The sequence below is a fragment of the Eubalaena glacialis genome, chromosome 1 (assembly GCF_028564815.1).
Source record: "Eubalaena glacialis isolate mEubGla1 chromosome 1, mEubGla1.1.hap2.+ XY, whole genome shotgun sequence".
Lineage (NCBI taxonomy): Eukaryota > Metazoa > Chordata > Mammalia > Artiodactyla > Balaenidae > Eubalaena > Eubalaena glacialis.
Window position 1 is genome coordinate 207,514,595 of NC_083716.1, and position 20,171 is coordinate 207,534,765.

Consider the following 20,171-nt stretch of genomic DNA (forward strand, 5'->3'; position numbering starts at 1 on the left):
TCTGTTAGAGAGGCAGAAAGTAGCAACTTCACATTTTTGGTGGATTTTTTTTTTTTAACTGACTTTTTGAGGTAAAGACTTATGAAAGTAATTTTTTAACCTCAGTTACTTGGTATGCCCGTTTCAGACAGACAATCAAATGAAATCACCTAGATCAGGGGTCCCCAACCTTTTTGGCACCAGGGACCGGTTTCGTGGAAGACAGTTTTTCCACGGACCGGAGCGGGGAGGGGGTTCAGGCGGTAATTCAAGCGAAGGGGAGCAGCACGTGAAGCTTCGCTGGCTCGCTGGCCCGCCCACTGCTCACTTCCTGCTGTGTGGCCCGGTTCCTAACAGCAGGGGGTTGGGAACCCCTGACCTAGGATCACAATTTAGTTCATATATAATATTAACAGTAGTTATTCCTGTTTGGTAGGTTGGTGGATCATTTCTTTGTCGTCTACTTTTACAGACTTTTAAATGAGAGTATTACTTTGAAATGGAATAAAGAAAACAACTTTTTTCTTTCATGTAAAAACATGCCCTTCAAAATCTTACCTGATAACACCACTCAGACCTTTATCTCCAGGTTGTACTTATTTTTGGACATTGAATGGTTTATTTACACCACTGAGTAGAGAACCATGTCTTGACTTTAGATGCCAAGGACAGTTCTTGCTGAACTCTTTAGTCTTCTTTTAAATGGCACATAAAACATGGAAGAAATTTTATGTTGGGCTTATGGATGTGACCCATCCTAACGAACAAACGTTTTTCTTCCTATCCTGTTCTATAGGTTTTCTTTGCTATATTTAAATACCTTACTGTTGTGTTTTAAATGCATTACTTTCAATACTGCTGAATTAGTTAATATTTTAAAGTTTGTATTTCCTTCCTAGTTTAATGTCTGTATCCCAAGATTCTGGGTCTGCTTCATTGCTCAAGGTAAGGAAATGCAGGGCTCTGCCAGTGCTATGGAAGGTAGAAATAACTGGATCAATCAATCCTGCCTTGCTTTTTATTCCTCCCTTCAACAAATCAGGTTAAATGTTATGGCTTATATTTCACTGGTTATTGCTTCTAGGCTCAAAATTCTGCTATTTGTTTGTATTTTGTTACTGAGAGTATTTACACAAAGAATACACATTCTGTTATTTCCCATATCTTACAAAGTCCCTCCTGCATGAAGTAAATTAGAAAGAATCAGTCTCACAAAGATATTAATTGCCCTGGTTTTATTTTCATTCTGTGGTATCTGTATCATTCAAACTACCTTCTTATTACTATGGTCCTGAGGTAAAACCCAAGTTTTTGAATAGAGAAACAGTAACTGGATTTGTACTGAACACTTTAGCAAATAAACTTTGTTTTATGCCATCTTGTAATCTTTATTAAAAGAGGCTCAGAAAAATAACACATTCAAACTTCCTTTGTTCATATGCTGTAAGACCTCTACATTTCCAGATGGTCTATAAAGATAGTTATGTGAAATATCCAGTTGAAATACAAACACTTTTTCATTGTGCAAATACTGAAACCTGTTTTGTTAAAATACAGTTTGTTTCTAATCATATCAGAGTTATGTTTTACAATTAATGAAAGATTTCAAAAAATGCAAAGTTATACCAATTTGATCTTAATCTGCCCTGGTATTTCTGCCTCTCTTATAAAGTGGTTGAAGAAAGATTAGGCAAATTTTTAGTTCTTCTGGGGCTCTTCTAAGTTTAAATGCATTCTTATTTGGTATTAAAAAGTATAACATAGATATTTCCCCCCCATTTAATAGAAAAAGCATCCATTTATTTGAAAGAGTTGTTCTCAGCCCACCCTTGGTTAAGGTTAATTAATATACTTCTTACTGAATGGTTATTCTAGATTTAACCAGGAAGCAGCTGATCACCTTTCTGTTCTGTGTTTATCCTGTCATTCCCTGCTGAATATGTGCTTGGTTTCTTATTTTAGCTTGTCTCTTATTTTAGGTTTCCTATTATACCTATTTTAGGTGTAATATAGCCAAATTTCTGTTTCTGGACCTTAAATTAAAGACTGAGCTTCAAATAATCTTGAGAAAATGTGAATAGTTACCTTCATTTTAATAGCAAAGTTTTAAATGTGCACTTCAAAAATGCAGTCAGACTTGCTGAAGTTATAACTAGACTTGCTAAGGCAGTTAATGTTGCTTTGAGGCTAAACGAGCAACTACATACTCTGTTGAAAGCGAAAATGTTAGAGAAATTAAGAACTGAAGTTGTATACTTCTATTTTTTGATAACCTTTGCTCTTGGAAAATTGGGGTTAGTATCCCCATCACATTCATAGTCTGGCATTTGGGCCTGGAGAGACTAGTGATTTTCCTCTGGGTTGAGTGTCTTTGTTTACATGAAATAACGACTGCTCTGCATGCATGTGAGGAAGCCATACAAATATTTTTGAACTAATGCATTAGTGAAAATGAAAGAAAAATGGCAAAAACGCAAGACATAAAATTAACATTTTCTGAGGTACTTCAAAGTTGAAAGCACAGAGCAACCATGGGTATAGAATTTAGATTGTGATTCATAATTATAACCCCTGGTGATTGAATTTTGGCGGAACAAAGACAGTATTGCATTCTGGGGCATTAAACTGAATAAAAAGGGAGAGTTACAAAATGCTTCTTAATGGTTAACCAAGTAAAGAAATAAGCGTGTGAAAATATTTTAAGGAAGGATTTACATAACCTTTTCTTAAGTCCATGTTTCTGACCCTCAGATAAGGTCTTTCCAGCCTACACACTACTTGACCATAGTTGTGGTTTTCTAAATAGCTTGTGAGCAGTTCAGATTGTAGTTAGGCCAGCCTGTTGTGGATGGGAAGTGGGCTGCATTTTACCTGCCCTAGTCCATTCCTATAAAATGTTTTTCTGTATACAGAGACTCAGAGATTACAAGCAGTTCTCTTGTAAATAATAATTAAGCCTGTTTAGAACTAGGAGTACAATGAAAACTACTGTGAACGTCTTAGTTAAAATGTTTTCTTATGCAGATGCAATGGACTGGACAACGAAACAAGACACCTGGTGAACTGCCTCAGAACTAAAGGGTGGATGGGAAAAAACTGGAAACTGAGTGACTGTGTGTATACAGTGGCTATGTTTTCATTAGCTTATGCTAACTTTGTTAAATAGCCTTCCTTCCAATACTTAGACTCTAAAGCTTTTAAGGGTATGTTTGTCCTTAGTAATCAAATAGAGCCTCATATGATGTTGCCCACAGAAAAGTGGAAAAACACTCCCTTACTGATGGTATAGAGCTTTCTGTAACTTTGCCAGAAAGCATTCTGGGTTAAATCATGTCAAGAAATGTGGGGTAATAAGTATTGCAAATCTGTACGAGGGTAAGTTAATTAGAATTTTTTTCCCTCATTCAGATAGAAGTTTCTGGGTCATTTCAGGAATACTACTGCCAGTTGCTCAGGGAGTATCCTCCCCTCGTTTTCTTTCAGGAAGCATATGAATACAGTACATTGTAGTAGCAATGTGTGAAGAATCAGGCCTGAAGACACTTGGACAATGTCTGAAGTACCATAGGATGGTCATTCTTGTGGTTTATAAAATGGGAAGAGAGATTTTTCTGTTTATGCAGAGGATGGACTTAGCAAATAAATCACCCTGCTACTTCCCCAAGAAAATTCAATAATGAAATCGGGGGGTGTCCATGATTTTGTATGAAGGAAAAAAACTAAGGAATATTACATTTTAGCCTCCAAGTGGAGAAAACAAGCACCAAGTTTCTCTGTGACTTCACTGAAGCAAATTGAGTTCTCAAATCTTATTCTACCTTTCTAACTAAAGAAAAAACTGGTCTGGTTCTAGTGCTATTTTCCACAACAGAGAATTCCCCCTGCCACCGTTTTATTTAAAAACCAACCCCAAATCACAACCCAGTTTACATGCTGTCCTTCCTTTCTCTAGATACAGAATTCTCACAGCCAGCAAGGCATCTTATACATAAAAGGCTTTCCAAACACATAAACACAACTCCTATTGATAATTATTCCTAGCTGTTATTTTTGAACTAACTTTTGGTATGTATTTCAGACTCAATAGTTTCTAGTATTTTCCATATATTAGCAACAGCTGTAAATCCAAGATATTAAAGAGATAATGTATTAAAACGTGGTCCTTTCCATCTGTCTAACCTTGCAGACACAAGGTTTTCGTATGTAGGTGACAACATAAACTCCTTTCCACAAAGGCAGTAAGTTGCAAAATTGGTGTCTCAAGGCCATTGAAGTGGCATCATAACTTCAGTCAAGCATTAAGAAGTTCATCATCAGAGTGTCCAATAGCATCTGGGTTTGAAAGCGGATCCAAGTCTGCAAATAGACTGAACCAGGCTGACATGTCTTGGTTACCACTGTTGGGAGCTATTAAAAAAGAAAAAAAACACATTAGTCTCAGATTTTTAAAATCACATTATTGCACCACTTTTATGATTTTAAAGTAGATGCTTCTTTTGAATCAAATTTAAGACAGCTGACAAGAATAAACACCAATTACCTCTCCTTGAGGATAATTTTGAAAAGCTAATGCAGATAACCTCATGCTTTGCTGAGGCTATTTAAGTAATTGCATGTTGCTCTGAGAAAGGACTTGATTAAAAGTGAAAAGGCAGGAAGTAGTAGAAGGCTCTCAGATAAGGTTCAAAATTTAACCTTTGTTCCTACAAAGTAGGAACATTACACTTGTAAACTTAGTATTTAAAATCTATATTTATTATAAAAGTAATATTAAAATACTAGACATAGGGGGGAAAAATCCCCTAATCCTATCACATTTCCATGTGTACTTTAAAATTTTTGATAAATATATTATGGAGTGGGTTATGTCTCGGATATGACTTCCTGTTACCTGACTGGAAAATTGCATACATCAATAGTCTACAAGTTGTGTGGCAGATAGTCAAGGATACACATCTATGCTGAAGGCTGGGACTAGTAAAAAACTGTACAGTGGCACAGACAGTGGGTCATCTCAGAAAGCTAGGCTCTTGAAGGCCAGGGGGTCCAGAAAGCAGGGCTGAGAGCCAGGGGACAATCTAAAGACCTACATATGAGACCAGGGACACAGTGGGCAAAGGATGGAAGGCAGTCCTGCTCAGAAGCGTCTAAGGCAACCCTCTCTTACAATCAATCATGGTTACCACTTTCCACAGATCACAAGAGTTTGGGCTGTGGGGATCCCAAGCCTCAGGGATCAGGACAGACTGAAAGCTTGCATTGTGTGTCCAGTTCTGCTTCTGGGAACCCCAAGATAGTGCCGGTGATACCCACACAAGTTCTGGCTTTGAGTCCTGGGTATACTAGTTACTAATAAGTAGTGGGCAAGTCATTTAACTTCAGGGGCCCTTGCTTCCTCATCTGTAAAGTAATGATCATATAATTAATTATTTTTTAAAATTTTTATTGGAGTATAATTGCTTTACAATGTTGTGTTAGTTTCTACTGTACAGCAAAGGATTATAGGCAAATAGCTTTCCCAATACCTCAGGATTTTCGTGTTCAATTCTGAAATTTACTCACTTTATAGTCTCTATTTTTAATGATTTAGCACAATTCAGTTTACTGAGTTTAAGAAGAGAAAACTATAATTATGAATAGTCTGAATCCCTAAGGGATGGCTGTATTCAGAATTGGCTGCTGTGAATCTGTGATTTGCTTGGAATTGATGGATTCCCCAATTGATTTATCCCAAAGCATTAGGAAGAATTAAAATAGGGTTCCAGGAGTCCACAATGATACATACCAACAAATAAGTAAAAAATGAGGGACAAGACAAAGCTTTTCCATATAGTAGAGTGTAACTAATAAAGGCGGAGGGGAGAGGAGATGGAAGACCGCCATTTGGCAACAGCCACCGCAATAGACGATTCGTGCAGGAATTATCAATGAATGCTAAATTAGCGGGTGCAACTTTGCTACTCAGAAATAAGCCATTCACACAGTTGCAAAATATTTTTCCACATGATAATTATTAATTACAAAGGGAAAAATATAATAGTAATTTGATAGTGAACAAACCTGGCAGGCACCACCTTAACCAAGTGATCAGAGTTAACATTATAAGCAACAGGACAAAATAGACATCATGTGCCTCCTGATACGGTTTATGAAGAACACACAACATCGTTCCTGTGCTGCTAGTCTTGCCAAAATGCATAACATGAATCTAATTATGAGACAACATCAGATAAACCCAACTCAAGGAATATTCTATAAAACAAATGGCCTGTACACCACAAAAAAAGCCAAGACGATGAAAGACAAAGATTGAGGAACTTTTCCAGATTAAGAAACTAAAGAGACTTGACAACTAAATACAATGTGTGATCCTGGTTTGGATCTGGGACTAGGAAAAAAATCTTTTTCTCTTTTGTTACAAAATACATTAGTGGGACAATTGACAAGATATGAATAAGGTCTATAGATTAGATAATAGCAGTATGGCAATGTTAATTTCTGATTTTGATCACTGAATTGTGATTATGTGAAAGAATGTCCTTGTTTTTAGGAAGCAGATGCTGCAGTATTTAGGGGTGAAGGGGCATTATGCCTGCTACTTAGTCTCAGAATAATTTCAGTTCAGAAGAAATTACATACATATTACACTCACGTAGAGAGAGACTAAGGCAAACATGGTGAAATCTAGGTGAAACCATATAGGAATATTTTGTATTTTTGCAAGCCTTTCTGTAGGACTAAAATTATTTGAAAAATTTAAAATATTGATACCACAAGGATTCAGAAGTCAGCCTGAAAGGGCTCCCACTGGTCAACACAGGGGCAATTTGAGCACCAAAATGACTAAGTACAGTAGTGATTATAAACCATCGAAAAAATACGAATCCATTCTGACAATAAATACATACGTAAGTGGGGAAGAAGAGAGGTTTTTTTTTGTTTACAGCAGGGTATTGAGGGCTGGTGGAAGGAGCCAATTGTATAGCATGTGAATTATATGTCAATAAGGATGTTTTAAAAATGTGATTAAAAAAATGTGATTAATGGATGAATGGATAAACAAAATGTGGTATATCCATACAATGAAATATTATTCAACTTTAAAAAGAAAGGAAATCCTGTCACATGCTACAACCTGGATGAACTTTGAGGACATAATGCTAAGTGCAATAAGTCAGTTACAAAAAGACAAATACATTCCACTTATATGAGGTATCTAAAGTAGTCAAATTCATAGAAACAGAAAGTAAAATGGTGGTTACCAGGGCTGGGGAGAGAGAATGGGGACTTAGTGTTTAATGGGTGTAGAGTTTCAGATTTGCAAGATGAAAAGTTCTGGAGATCCGTTTCACAGCAATGTGCATATACTTAACATTACTGAACTGTACACTTAAAAATGGTTAAGATGGTAAATTTTGTTATGTGTTTTTACAATAAAACAATGTGGAGGGAGTGCTAGGGTTGGAAAAATGATCCCTTTTCATCCATCACAATATAGACTGAATCAGGCAAAAAGCAACAATGGATGCTAAATCTATGTGGAAATTCTGACAAAGAGCAGGACATGTACAAGGTCGCCAAGAGTCTCCCCACAGACTGCTTAGTAATTGCAAGGGAGGATCAAATAAAACAAAATAGTAATTGTATAGGAGAAAAACTGGACAACACCTTGATAGAGTGGTCAACATTAACAACACCCATGAGGGAGAGAGGGACAACTTTGAGATGTAAAACCCTGAGAAAGGAGCATCACCTATGTGTATTCTAGTCAGGATAACCTGACTAGATACTCAGGATAACGAATAACCTAAATTTAATTATAAGGAGACCTCAAATAAAACTGAAATAAGCAGCATTCTATTAAAAACGAAAACAGTGGAGCAGAGGGACTATATTCTTCTAAAATGCCCAGAAATCAAAGAAAAGCTGTGGGAATGTTTCAGATTAAAAGAGACTAAAGGGACATGGCAACTGAATACATGACCCTAGACTCGCTGTCCCAGAGGGGGACAGTGCTATAAAGGACGTTATGGAGTCAACTCACGAAAATGGAATACACATACATGGTAGATCATAGAAAAGGATTACGTTCATATTAACAGCCATACTGTGGTTGTGCAAGAGAATATACCTATTCTTAGGAAACACAAACTGCAGCATTAAGGGGTAAAGGGTCATGGTGTATGTAACTTACCCTCAAGTGGTTCAGATAAAATAACACACGCATTACACACACACACAAGCCTACATAAAGCAAACAGGGTAAAATACTAACAATAGGTGAATCTGAGTAAAGGATATACAGGTGTTCTTTGTGCCATTTTCATTTATGAAATATTTCTGTATGTCTGAAATTATGTCCAATTAAAAAGTTAAATCAGCATCAGTGACTAAGATTAATATGTATCTAAGACCCTGCAAGATGGAGAATGTGTCAATTTTCTATGTATATCCTACATGGTAATTACAACATGGACCAGCTCTGCAGACAAAATATAGTAAGTACTCCTAGAGCCCGTGCTCCGCAACAAGAGAAGCCACTGCAATGAGAAGCCCACGCACCACAATGAAGAGTAGCCCCCGCTCACTGCAACTAGAGAAAACCCAGGCGCAGCAACGAAGACCCAACACAGCCAAAAATAAATAAATTTTAAAAATATATATAGTAAGTACTCAATATATATTAGCAATTACTACGTACCAGGCCCTATGCTAAGACCCTGGGCGCATCCTTTGTCAATAGGCATTCTGTAAACAAAGAGCATCTTCTATCCCTAATGGTATTATCCATTATCAACAAACCTTAACACAAAATATAAAGGATTAAGGTACAGAATTTAGTTTACTATGGCAGCTCACAATTTCTGTTCAATTCTTTCCACAGTGAGGGATAGCTAAATACAGCTTTCATTTTAATTCATTATTAACAAAGTACTTTTCTGGACAATGTGAGGTGAAGACTGTAACATGGTCCTTTTCTAAATTTACCTGAATTTGACTGATTGTTAATATGATGGCATATTACTTATGATAATATAAGTAAATAACTTACATTTTGTTGATTTCTTTGGACTCTGTGAAGGCACTGACTGGTTATCAGTGTGTGAAAGAGGAAGTTCTAATCCCCCTTGGGAGGCCCAGCCTGGGGAAAGAGAAATAATGAATTATCCATTATTAATCAAATAGAAAGTAGCATCAGCAAAACAAGAAAAGGGAAAAAATATCTAATAAAAGTCCTCCAATCTTTGTACCAGGGTAATATTCCACAGTATAAGACATATATCTGCTATTATGAATTTTATTCAAATCATCTAAGTTTAGTCCCAGCTAGAGTTAGACTTTCTTAAATTTTGCAAAGTGGTTCTGAAATAAATATATAAGCTTTTCTTCTTTAAAACAATGGCAAATGGATAAGGTGTAGAAAGAGGAGCTGTAAGGAGTCAGGAAGAGAGGAAATAAACATGACAATTAGAATCCTGAAACCTATGAATAGGTTTATACCCTTTGACTTGGTAATCCCATTCCTAGAAATGTATCTTAAGGAAATAATTTAACTGAAGGAAAAAGTACGTGCATGATTTTGTTTATTGCAGCATTATCTATAACATGAAAAAGTAGAAACAATAAGGAAGGAATTAAGTGGATTATGGTGGACAAATGTGATGAAATATGATATACTCCTTAAAAAGTATCATTATGAATACTAGTAACACAGGGCAATGTCTGCTGTAACATGAAAACTTATTTATGCTATAATTAAAACACAGCACTAGAAAGGAACTTAGATTATCTGGCCTACTACCTTCCTTGTATAGTAGAGATCATCTGAGGCCCAAGTTCCTACTTGAGGCTCCTAGAACATAGATCTTTAAACTCTCAGGGCAGCTCACCTTCCTGGTCTACATCACAGGAGAAAAAGAGGGAGACATAAAGGAGAGACTAGTGAAGTAGGAAGAGTCCTGTGCTGGGAGCAGTTTAACAGTTTAAACTGCCTGATGACTCAGCAAGACACTCAAACACGAGGACTAATTGCCTTGGCTATCATGTGGGAATATCCCGTCAGCCTGCAGGCAGGAACCAGGACAGACGTTCTGAGTAGTGCAGAAATCCTGTTGATATTGTACTGCCAGAAAATAAGAGAAGAGTCCAGTGCTGCTAGCGATGTGGCAAGTGAAGGAGAAAGAGCAGGAGTTCATAGCAGAGAGTGAATCAGTTTGTAAATCTTTGTAACTATTGGGCCATTGATATGCCACACGAGAATAACTGTTGTCTAAAATTTTACCACAAGCAAAACATCTGAATTATCCTAGACGGGGACTCGTTATCAAATAGTACGGTCCATTCTTACTTTTAGGTTATTTAACCAATTCTTACTGAGTAATTATTTAACTGATATTTATTTTATTTATTGAGCTAACTTTTATGCTGCTGTCACAGAAAGCACCAAGATAAATCACCCCACAGATCATGCCCTTGAGGTGCTTGAAGATTGGATAAAGCATGATGGTCTTGCAGATAAAGTATGAACATAAGTATTTTAATACAAAGTACAATGCATTAAGACACCGTGAGGTGCTGTGAGGCTGAAAGACAGGGATATAAGGCAGGATAAACTATGATTGCAGGACTTCCCTGGTGGCGCAGTGGTTAAGAATCCGCCTGCCAACACAGGGGACACCGGTTCGAGCCCTGGTCCGGAAAGATCCCACATGCCGTGCAGCAACTAAGCCCACGTGCTACAACTACTGAGCCTGCGCTCTAGAGCCTGTGAGCCACAACTACTGAGCCCAGGAGCCACAGTTACTGAAGCCCGCACGCCTAGAGCCCATGCTCCGCAACAAGAGAAGCCTCCGCAATGAGAAGCCCGCACACCGCAACGAAGAGTAGCCCCTGCTCGACGCAACTAGAGGAAGCCCGCGCGCAGCAACGAAGACCCAATGCAGCCAAAAATAAACAAAAATAAAATCTATATTAAAAAAAAAACTATGATCGCAGCCATGAAAACCGATAAAGCACTGCAGGAGGCCAGAGGAGGGAAAAAGCACTTCCACTTGGCAGTACTGAGGGAGTCCTCAAGGTTGGTGTGGTGGAGGAAACACTGGATGGGAACCTAATATTTGGGCCCAAGTCCACGCTCTATTACGGAACATTACAGCCAAAGAGGGGCATGAGCAAAGATGCCTCAGAAGGGTCTGGAAACAGTACGGTTACCGAAAATGGCAGGTATTTTGAAATAAGGTAGGAGATAAGGGTGGAAATGCAGGCACAGGCAGGTTTGACCCTGGGGCCAATGGTGCTTTATTTTTGAAAAATGTAAGCAGGGTGCTGACATCTCAATCTGCTTCTTAGAGAACTTTGGAGGAAACATGGAGGATGAATTGGGGTTTCGGAGACCTATTAGGAGGAGTCACAGTAACCCAGGAAACCAAATGAGGTTCTAAATGGCAGAGGAGGAGGAGTGGGAAATTTGAGACACGTTTTAGAAACAGAATTGACAAGACATTGGAACCAATATGGAAGTGGGGAGCAAAATGATTCCCAAGGTGTTGGGTTGGACACAGGATGGTGGAACAGCAGGTGAGTGGAGACAGTCCTTGACATATAAACAAAGCAGGTGACCCTTTCCTGCTCCCAGCTTTCCACCACAGTCCTCCATTCCCGCTGCCTTGCCCTGAAGGCTGCTGTGGAACCAGCTCCAGACCTATTCCTTTTGCTTTTGTTAACTCTGAGCCCATAGGAAGAGAACACACCAAGTTTTGCTAGGTGGAAGAAACAGTATCACCTGCCCTAGGCAGGGGTAACTTAGCAGGTCAAGAGTTTTAAACAAGACACTGATTTTCTATGTAGAGAAGACACCTGGGAAAGTCAATGAAAAAATGTGGGGTTTAGTGGAGGTGGCAGGAAAGCAGCCCTTATTTCACTCTCGTTGACAGACTCCAATTATATTTGTTATTTTTCCCATTGACTGGTGTGACTGCAGATTTTATCCAGTAGTACAGAAGCTAACTCAATCTCCTTGTTGATTTCAGCATCCACAGGCACATATTTTTGCTTCACAAAGATACAACAGTTCAAGGGTATCCAAATGTTGCATAGACACTTACTGTTGAAAGCTCCAGCAGCACGAAGGCCAAGGTCAAAGAGTTGTGAAGGAAGGAATCGTGAGGAGTGAGCAAGAGGCTCAGATCCCCCAGAAGGCTCCTGGGATGTGAGACTGGCCTTGGGGCTCCCAAAGACAGCCTGGCATTCCTGGGAAAATTCACTAGCACTCCAACAACCAGGACTTAGGAGGCTGTTCAGAAATGAGAATTCCTTCTCAAAATCATCTTCCAATGAATCTACTGGTACATCTTTTGCAACTGTTGAGTGAACATAAAAACAGAATGGTTTTTTTCTTTTTGAGGAAATGAGAGTAGCATATAGGGCAAATCAAATTTGTTTCACGGTTCTCATACTTTATTAACATAATTTTTAATGAACAATTAAACTGATGAGGAGTTTATGTGAAAATAATTTCTAATTAGGTAGGCTATAGATCAAAATGACCACATTTCACAATGAAAATACTAATAGTTATGAATATTTATGTATAAAATAATTAAGCAACCATCTATGTAAGACAGAAACAGGAAATGCAAGGAGAAACTGAAACAAATTAAAAACAGGAGACTTTAATATACCACTCTCAGTAAAAAAACAGGCCAAGAGGACAAAAGTAAAGATATAAAAGATCTAAACAGCATAAAAAAACACGGTAGTTATTTTTGAATACAAGCAAACCCTAATAGAAAATGTACCTTTTTCTCAGGCACACACTGAAAATTCACAGAAATTAATTATAACTAAGGCACACATACAAATCAGTTTCTTAAAATAGAAATATTACGAACAACATGCTCTGATTATAATGCAATAAAATGAGACAACTTTTTTAATGAAATCAGAAGGATAAAAATCTCTTCCACTTGCACATTTTTAATACCTTCTATTAAACATTCTTGGTTGGAAGGGTAATGGAATTTCTGAAAAATGATAAAGAAGACATTTCATATCATAATCCATGGGATATTTAAATAACTAACATGAAAAATCATGACCCTAAATATCAATAAAATATTTATCATTAATAAATAAATATTTATTTACCATTATCAATAAAAATGAAAGATAGGGGCTTCCAGCATGATAGAATGATGAGGTCTAGGGACCCGCACATCAGTTTTAAGTAACTGGTGAAAATGATTTTAAAAATAACCATTTAAAGTCTCTGGAAGTTGTTCCAAGGACACACACCAAGTGAAGAAACATTTACTCAAGAAAATCTATTAAAATTTAGAAAGAATGAAAGACCATTGTACTTGAACTAAGAACCACTCTCTTCCACCCACTTCTCAATTCCGCCAGATGAAAATTCGCTCTAGCCTGGTGGGAGTGGGGGAGTGGGAGAAGGATTAATTGCAAACAAGCATGAGAGAATTTGGGGAGTAATGGGAATAGTCTAATAGTCAATTGTGATGGTTGCACAACTCTATAAATTTACTAAAGGTCATTGAATTTTATACTTACAATGGGTGAATTTTATGGTACTTAAATTATACCTTGATAAAGCTGTTAAAAAATCAAGAGATTTTGTACAACTCTATGTAAATAAATTAGAAAACCTAGACAAAATGAATAATTTCTGAGAAAAATATAATTTACTAAAATTGGTCCCAGTACACATAGAAAGCTTAAACAGATCAATTTCCACAGAGAAGAAAACACAAAAAATCACAGGCCTAGATGTTTTCACAGGGCATAGATGCTGAAAAACCTGTTGGCAAAATTCAACAATCATTTCTAATAAAAACTCTTGAGAAAACAGGAATGTATGGCTACTTCCTTAACACTGTAAAATATATACCTCAGTCCAAAAGCTAGCGTCTTAATTGATTCAGAAACAGTACAGGCATTGACACTAAGATCAGGAACAATACTATTTCACATTGTTCTGGTGGTAGTAACCAATGCAATTAAACAAAAGAAATTAATTACAGTCACAAGAATTGATAAAGAAAAAACAGGACTATCTCTTTGCAGAAGACATGATGGTACCTGGAACGTTCCAGAAAATCAATGATAAAACTAACTCAAACTATAAGCAAGTTCGGCAAGGTAGCAGGATATATGGTTAACATGCAAAAATTATATCAATACACAAAATAATAACCAGTTAAAAGATAAAATGGAAAGAAAATGTCATTTATAATGGCAATAAAGGAAATAAAATATTCAGAAATAAACTTAACAAGAAATGTTCAAAACCTATAACAAAAAACTATATCTGAAAGATAGACAAGTAAACTTTAATAGAAAGGTGCCCTTTGTTTCTGCTTAGGATGTCTTGACATCAGCAAGCTGTCAGTTTTCATATTTAATGTGATCACAATAAAAGTATCAATGAGCTTTTTTATGGAGCTAGACAATTTGATATAAAATTCATATTGAAAAATAAACATGCAAGATTAGTTAAGAAAATAATGAAAGGAAGAGGAAGATACTAGTCCCACCAGATACAAAAACACACAAAAAAGTTTCTATGAAAGTCCAGAAATAGACTCAAATACGTATAGAAATCTAGCATATGATTGGAAGTTATCTCAAATTACTGGGGCACACATGGCTTTTAAAAAAATAATATAAAGGATAGCCATTTGCAAAAAGATAACATTTAATCCATTGTTAACGCTATATGCATGAATAAACTCCAAATGAATTGGAGATCTAAATATAAAAAATAAAACTATACAAATACTAGAAGAAAACATAAACGAACTCCTCTAACCTGGGTTTTGCATATGACAAAAACCAGATCCAATAAAATAAAAGATTAATAAATTTGACTACATAAAATGTTTAAAATTTTTTCATGGCAAGAAACAACTACAGGAAAAGTCAAAAGACAAACTAGGAGAAAATGTTTGCAATGCTTGGCAGAGACATTCAAGGTAGTATTTACATTGTAGGTAGTGCCTACATTACTGGATGGTAGAGACACATGCGATAGTAAGATAAACACAGTGCCACATGTCCTCACAGTTACAGAGATACATTCCACAGGGCTGAAACATACAGAATAAGCAATTATTTAATTTCCATTGGCATGTGCTACAAAGTAGAAGTATAGGATTGCATTCCTGGGTAGAGACCTATACAGATTTTCATGTTACGGAAATATTAAATAAAAACTAAAGAATTTTAAATAATAAATTATCCATATATACAGTGAAATTATAATTTACCATTTTCAGAGTTAGAAAACTGAGGTCCTCCAAATTCTCTTATTCCAGAATGTTTTTCCTTGTGATCTTCAGTTGCTGAAACAAAAGCACATAAAAGATAAGTTGAACAAGAAGAAATTTAGCATGCTTATTTACTATAGTATTTTATGATAATGTGACCAAACTGTTCAATTGACCAAATCAGATTATAATACATATATCTAAAAATTTAAAGAACCATATATAAAAACCACATATGTATATATATATAACACTATATATATACACAAATAAATTTGTAATACCCACAGGTATTCAGGTCCTCTGTTATATCTATGCCCTCTTGAAAGTTAAAAGTTTTCATATTCCATGTAAATTGGTACAGTGGCTATGGAAAACAATATGGAGGTTCCTCAAAAAAATTAAAAATAGAACTACCATATAATCCAACAATCCCACTTCTGGGTATTTATCCAAAAAAAATGAAAACACTATTTCAAAAAGTTAAATGCACCCCCATGTTCACTGCAGCATTATTTACAATAGCCAAGATATGGAAACAACCTAAGTGTCCATCGATGGGTGAATGGATAAAGAAAATGTGGTTCATATATACAATAGAATATTATTCAGCCATTAAAAAAAAGAATGAGATCTTACCATCTGCAATGACATGGATGGACTTTGCGGGCATTATGCTAAGTGAAATAAGTCAGAGAGAGACAAATACTGTACCATCTCACTTATATGTGGTATCTAAAGAACAAACAAAACCCGAGCTCACAGATGTAGAGAACAGTGCTGGAGGCCAGAGGCAGAGGCAGGGGTGGAGGCAAAATGAGCGGAGGGAGTCAAAAGGCACAAAACTTCCAGTTATAAATAAGTCATGACGATGTAATGTACAGCATGTCGACTATAGTTAATACTGTAGTGCATATTTGAAAGTTGCTTAGACAGTAAATCTTAAAAGTTTTCATCACAAGAAAAAATTTGTAACTGTGTATGAGGATGGATGTTAACTAGACTTACTGTGGTGATCATTTTGCAATATATACATATAGCCAATCATCATGTTGTACACCTGAAACTAGTACAATGTTATATGTCAATTATACCTCAATTAAATAAAGTTTTCACATTCCAAAGCCTATTCCTTCCCTGGTGGATTTGTTCTCATTCTATAGTCTCCGAAAGGCCATTTTATACAGCTGACCCTAACAATAAGGGTTTGAAGTTGCACAGGTCCACTTATGTGTGGATTTTTTCAATAAATACACTGGAAAAAGTTTTGGAGATTCGTGACAATTTGAAAAAACTCACAGAAGAACCTAACAGTCAAGAAATATCAAAATCATTAAGAAAAAGTTAGGTATGTCATGAATGCATAAAATATATGTACATACTAGTCTATTTTTATCATTTACTACCATAAAATACACACAAATCTATTATAAAAAGTTAAAATTTATCAAAACTTATGCACACAAACATTGATATGGCACAATTTGCAGCTGAGAGAAATGTAAACAAACGTAAAGATGCAGTAATTAAATCATAACTGCATAAAATTAACTGTAGTAATTTCATAGCCACCTCCGGTTGCTACTGCAGTGAGTTCAAGTGTTGGGAGTATCAGCTTAAAATGACACTAATCGGGCTTCCCTGGTGGTGCAGTGGTTGAGAATCTGCCTGCTAATGCAGGGGACACAGGTTCGAGTCCTGGTCTGGGAAGATCCTACATGCCGCGGAGCAACTAGGCCCGTGAGCCACAGCTACTGAGCCTGCGCGTCTGGAGCCTGTGCTCCGCAACAAGAGAGGCCGCGATAGTGAGAGGCCCGTGCACCGCGATGAAGAGTGACCCCCGCTTGCCGCAACTAGAGAAAGCCCTCACACAGAAACGAAGACCCAACACGGCCAAAAATAAATATAAATAAATTTAAAAAAAAATGACACTAATCATTGCCACACGACCATTTTCTTTCTCTAATAAATTGTGTATCACAGTAAAAACTGATCTCTCAAGTCTTGTGTATTTTTCATGTTTACGGTAATACTGTAAACTCTGAATAACACCATGGGACCCATAGGAAGTGCCACTAGTGATGCTGGAAGTGCTTCCAAGAAGCACAGAAAATTACAAGAAAATGTTGAAATGCTTGGTATGTACCATAGATTGAGGTATGCAGCTGCAGTTGCCCATTTCAAGATAAATGAATCCAGGGTAAGGGCCATTGTAAAAAAACAAAAGGAAATTCATGAAGCCATCACTGCAGCTATGCCAGCAGGTGCAAAAACCTCGCATGTTTGGTAAAGTACCTTTTTATCTCGTATTAAAAATGCAGCTTTTATGTGGGTGCAGGATTGCTATAAGAAAGGCATACCTATAGACTAATATGATTTGAGAAAAAGCAAAGTCATTATATGACAATCTAAAGCAAAAGGAAGGTGACGGATCTAATGCTGGAGAATTCAATGACAGTAAAGGATGGTTTGAAAATTTTAAAAAGAGGTTTGGCTTAAAAAAGGTCAAGATAACAGGAGAAACTGTGTTGAAAAAGATACAGCAGACAAGTTCCCAGATGACATTAAGAAAATCATTGATATGAAAGGATATCTGCCTGAACAGGTTTTTAATACAGACAAAACTGTCCTATTCTGGCAAAAAAATGCCACTAGGGACATTTATTAATAAGGAAGAGGAGAGAGCACCAGGACTTAAGGCAGGAAGGGACAGGCTAACTCTTCTGTTCTGTGCAAAGGCAGTCAGGTACAGGATCAGGACTGCCCTCATCTACAAAGCTGCTAACCCCCAAGCCTTGAAGGGAAAAGGTAAACACCAGCTGCCAGTCTTCTGGTTGTACAACAAGAAGGAATGGACCACGAAAACCCTTTTTCTGAATCGGTTTCATCGATGCTTTGTCCCTGAAGTCAGGAAGTTCCTTGCCAGGAAGGGACTGACTTCTAAAGTTCTTTTGAAATTGGACAATGCCCCTGGCCATCCAGAGCCCCAGAGTTAACACCGAAGGCATCCAAACAGTCTAGCAGTTACACTAGGCTACCATAATGCAATCATATTGCTGCTTCTTTGTTATAGACGCATGAATTGTTACACCTGTAAATAAATATGAATTTCTTTTTCACATTATCTTTTTATTTTTGATGTCTAGTGTTAGTAATACATATATCTACAGTGTTTTATATTATGTAAGACAATATTGATGTAGGTACTGATAGATGATTCATCTTGTAAACAATGTAAGTGTACGGTATTCATAAATACAGCGCAGTACTGTAAAGGTATTTTATCTTCCTTATAATTTTCTTTTTTTTTAATTTTTATTTATTTTCGGCTGCACTGGGTCTTCATTGCTGCTTGAGGGCTTTCTCTAGTGGCGGCGAGCGGGGGCTACTCTTTGTTGCGGTGCACGGGCTTCTCATTGCAGTGGCTTCTCTTGTTGTGGAGCACGGGCTCTAGGCGCACAGGCTTCAGTAGTTGCAGCATGAGGGCTCAGTAGTTGTGGCACACGGGCTTAGTTGCTCCGTGGCATGGGGGATCTTCCCGGACCAGGGCTCGAACCCGTGTTCCCTGCATTGGCAGGCGGATTCTTAACCACTGCTCCACCATGGAAGTCTCTTCCTTATAATTTTCTTAATAACTTTCTCTTTTCTCTAGCTTTATTGTAAGAATACAGTATACAATACATATAACATACAAAATATGTGTTAATTGATTGTTATCAGTGAGGCTTCCATTCAACAGTAGGCTATTAGTAGCTAAATTTTGGCAGAGTCAACAGTTACATGTGGGTTTTCGACTGCACGGAGGCCAGAGGTCTAGGGGTGGGGAGGCGGGTGGTGTCCCTAACCCCTGCGTTGTTCAAGGGTCAACTATATTTTGTTCTGCCTGCTCTCCACGTCCCTGACACAACAGATATTCATTTTATGTTGAATGAACGAATAAATGATTGGATATGTTGTGCTTTTTTTTCAAATCTGTGATAATTTATTACATAGCAATAGAAAACAAATACACTGAACAATACATTATTACTTGAGGTTATTCCTTGAGGATTACAATTTTTCAAGTTAATAACACATGTATAATATTCCCCATGCTGCCTTCTACTGGTTTATTTGCTCATGCCTGTATCAGACTCAGGATTTCCTGGTGGAGGAGTGGAGCTGGTCATCTCTGTGTTCCCTGGGCCTAGCACAGGCCCTGGACAGATGTTCTAAGACGAGCTGACACTTGGCAAAACTGTGAAGATGATGCAATTTTTGTGCCAAACTTCCATATCCTATACTGCATGGTGTGGGGACCTGGAAACTAGTAACAGCTAATGTGGCTACAGAGCTTGCTGAGTGCCTGGCGCTTTTCTCAGGGCTTGGTGCACATTACCATGGTGATCCTCATAAAAACCCTTCCGGGTGGTGCCATGACCATGGCATCCCCACCTCGAAGATGAGGCACTAGTAAGGCAAGAAGTCGAGTAAATTGCTCAAGGTCACACAATTAATTAACAGTGGAGCTCAGGTTCAAACCAGACAGCCTGGCTCAAATCTGTGTTCCTAACAGGGTATGTTGTATGTATGTTAATTCAAAGGCTGCTTTATTCTTCTAAGAGCTGTGCATAGCTGTGAGCAGCATCTCCACATTTCTCATTTACAGTAGTGATTTCATATGAAGGGAAAGATCAAACACATGTATTTAAAAGACAGCATATTTTTTTAATGTTTAATATTTAACATTAAAAAATCAAACATACAAACAAAAAACCCATAGGCAAACATTATTTTTTTAAAAAATTATCTCTAAGTTTTGGGCCTATATTGAGATAAATTATGCCCTATTACTACACTAGGAGCCAGTTTCTTAGAGTCTGTTTCCCACATCTCTACCTAATTTGCAACCCAGTATAGACAGATACCAAA

At 37.2% G+C, this 20,171-nt stretch overlaps 1 protein-coding gene across 4 annotated transcripts in view; it reads right to left on the reverse strand.

Moving 5' to 3' along the window:
• Window positions 1-4,085: 4,085 nt before the first annotated feature.
• Window positions 4,086-20,171, reverse strand: part of ICA1L (islet cell autoantigen 1 like) — a 65,940-nt gene continuing 49,854 nt past the window's right edge. For all 4 annotated transcript variants that reach the window (XM_061204112.1, XM_061204105.1, XM_061204097.1 and 1 more), the window contains 4 exons: window positions 15,261-15,335; window positions 12,084-12,338; window positions 9,032-9,121; window positions 4,086-4,386 (listed from right to left, as the gene is read on the reverse strand). In XM_061204112.1, coding sequence (XP_061060095.1) covers window positions 4,271-4,386; window positions 9,032-9,121; window positions 12,084-12,338; window positions 15,261-15,335 — 536 coding nt within the window. In that variant the 3' untranslated portion in view covers window positions 4,086-4,270. The remainder of the gene's footprint in view (window positions 4,387-9,031; window positions 9,122-12,083; window positions 12,339-15,260; window positions 15,336-20,171) is intronic.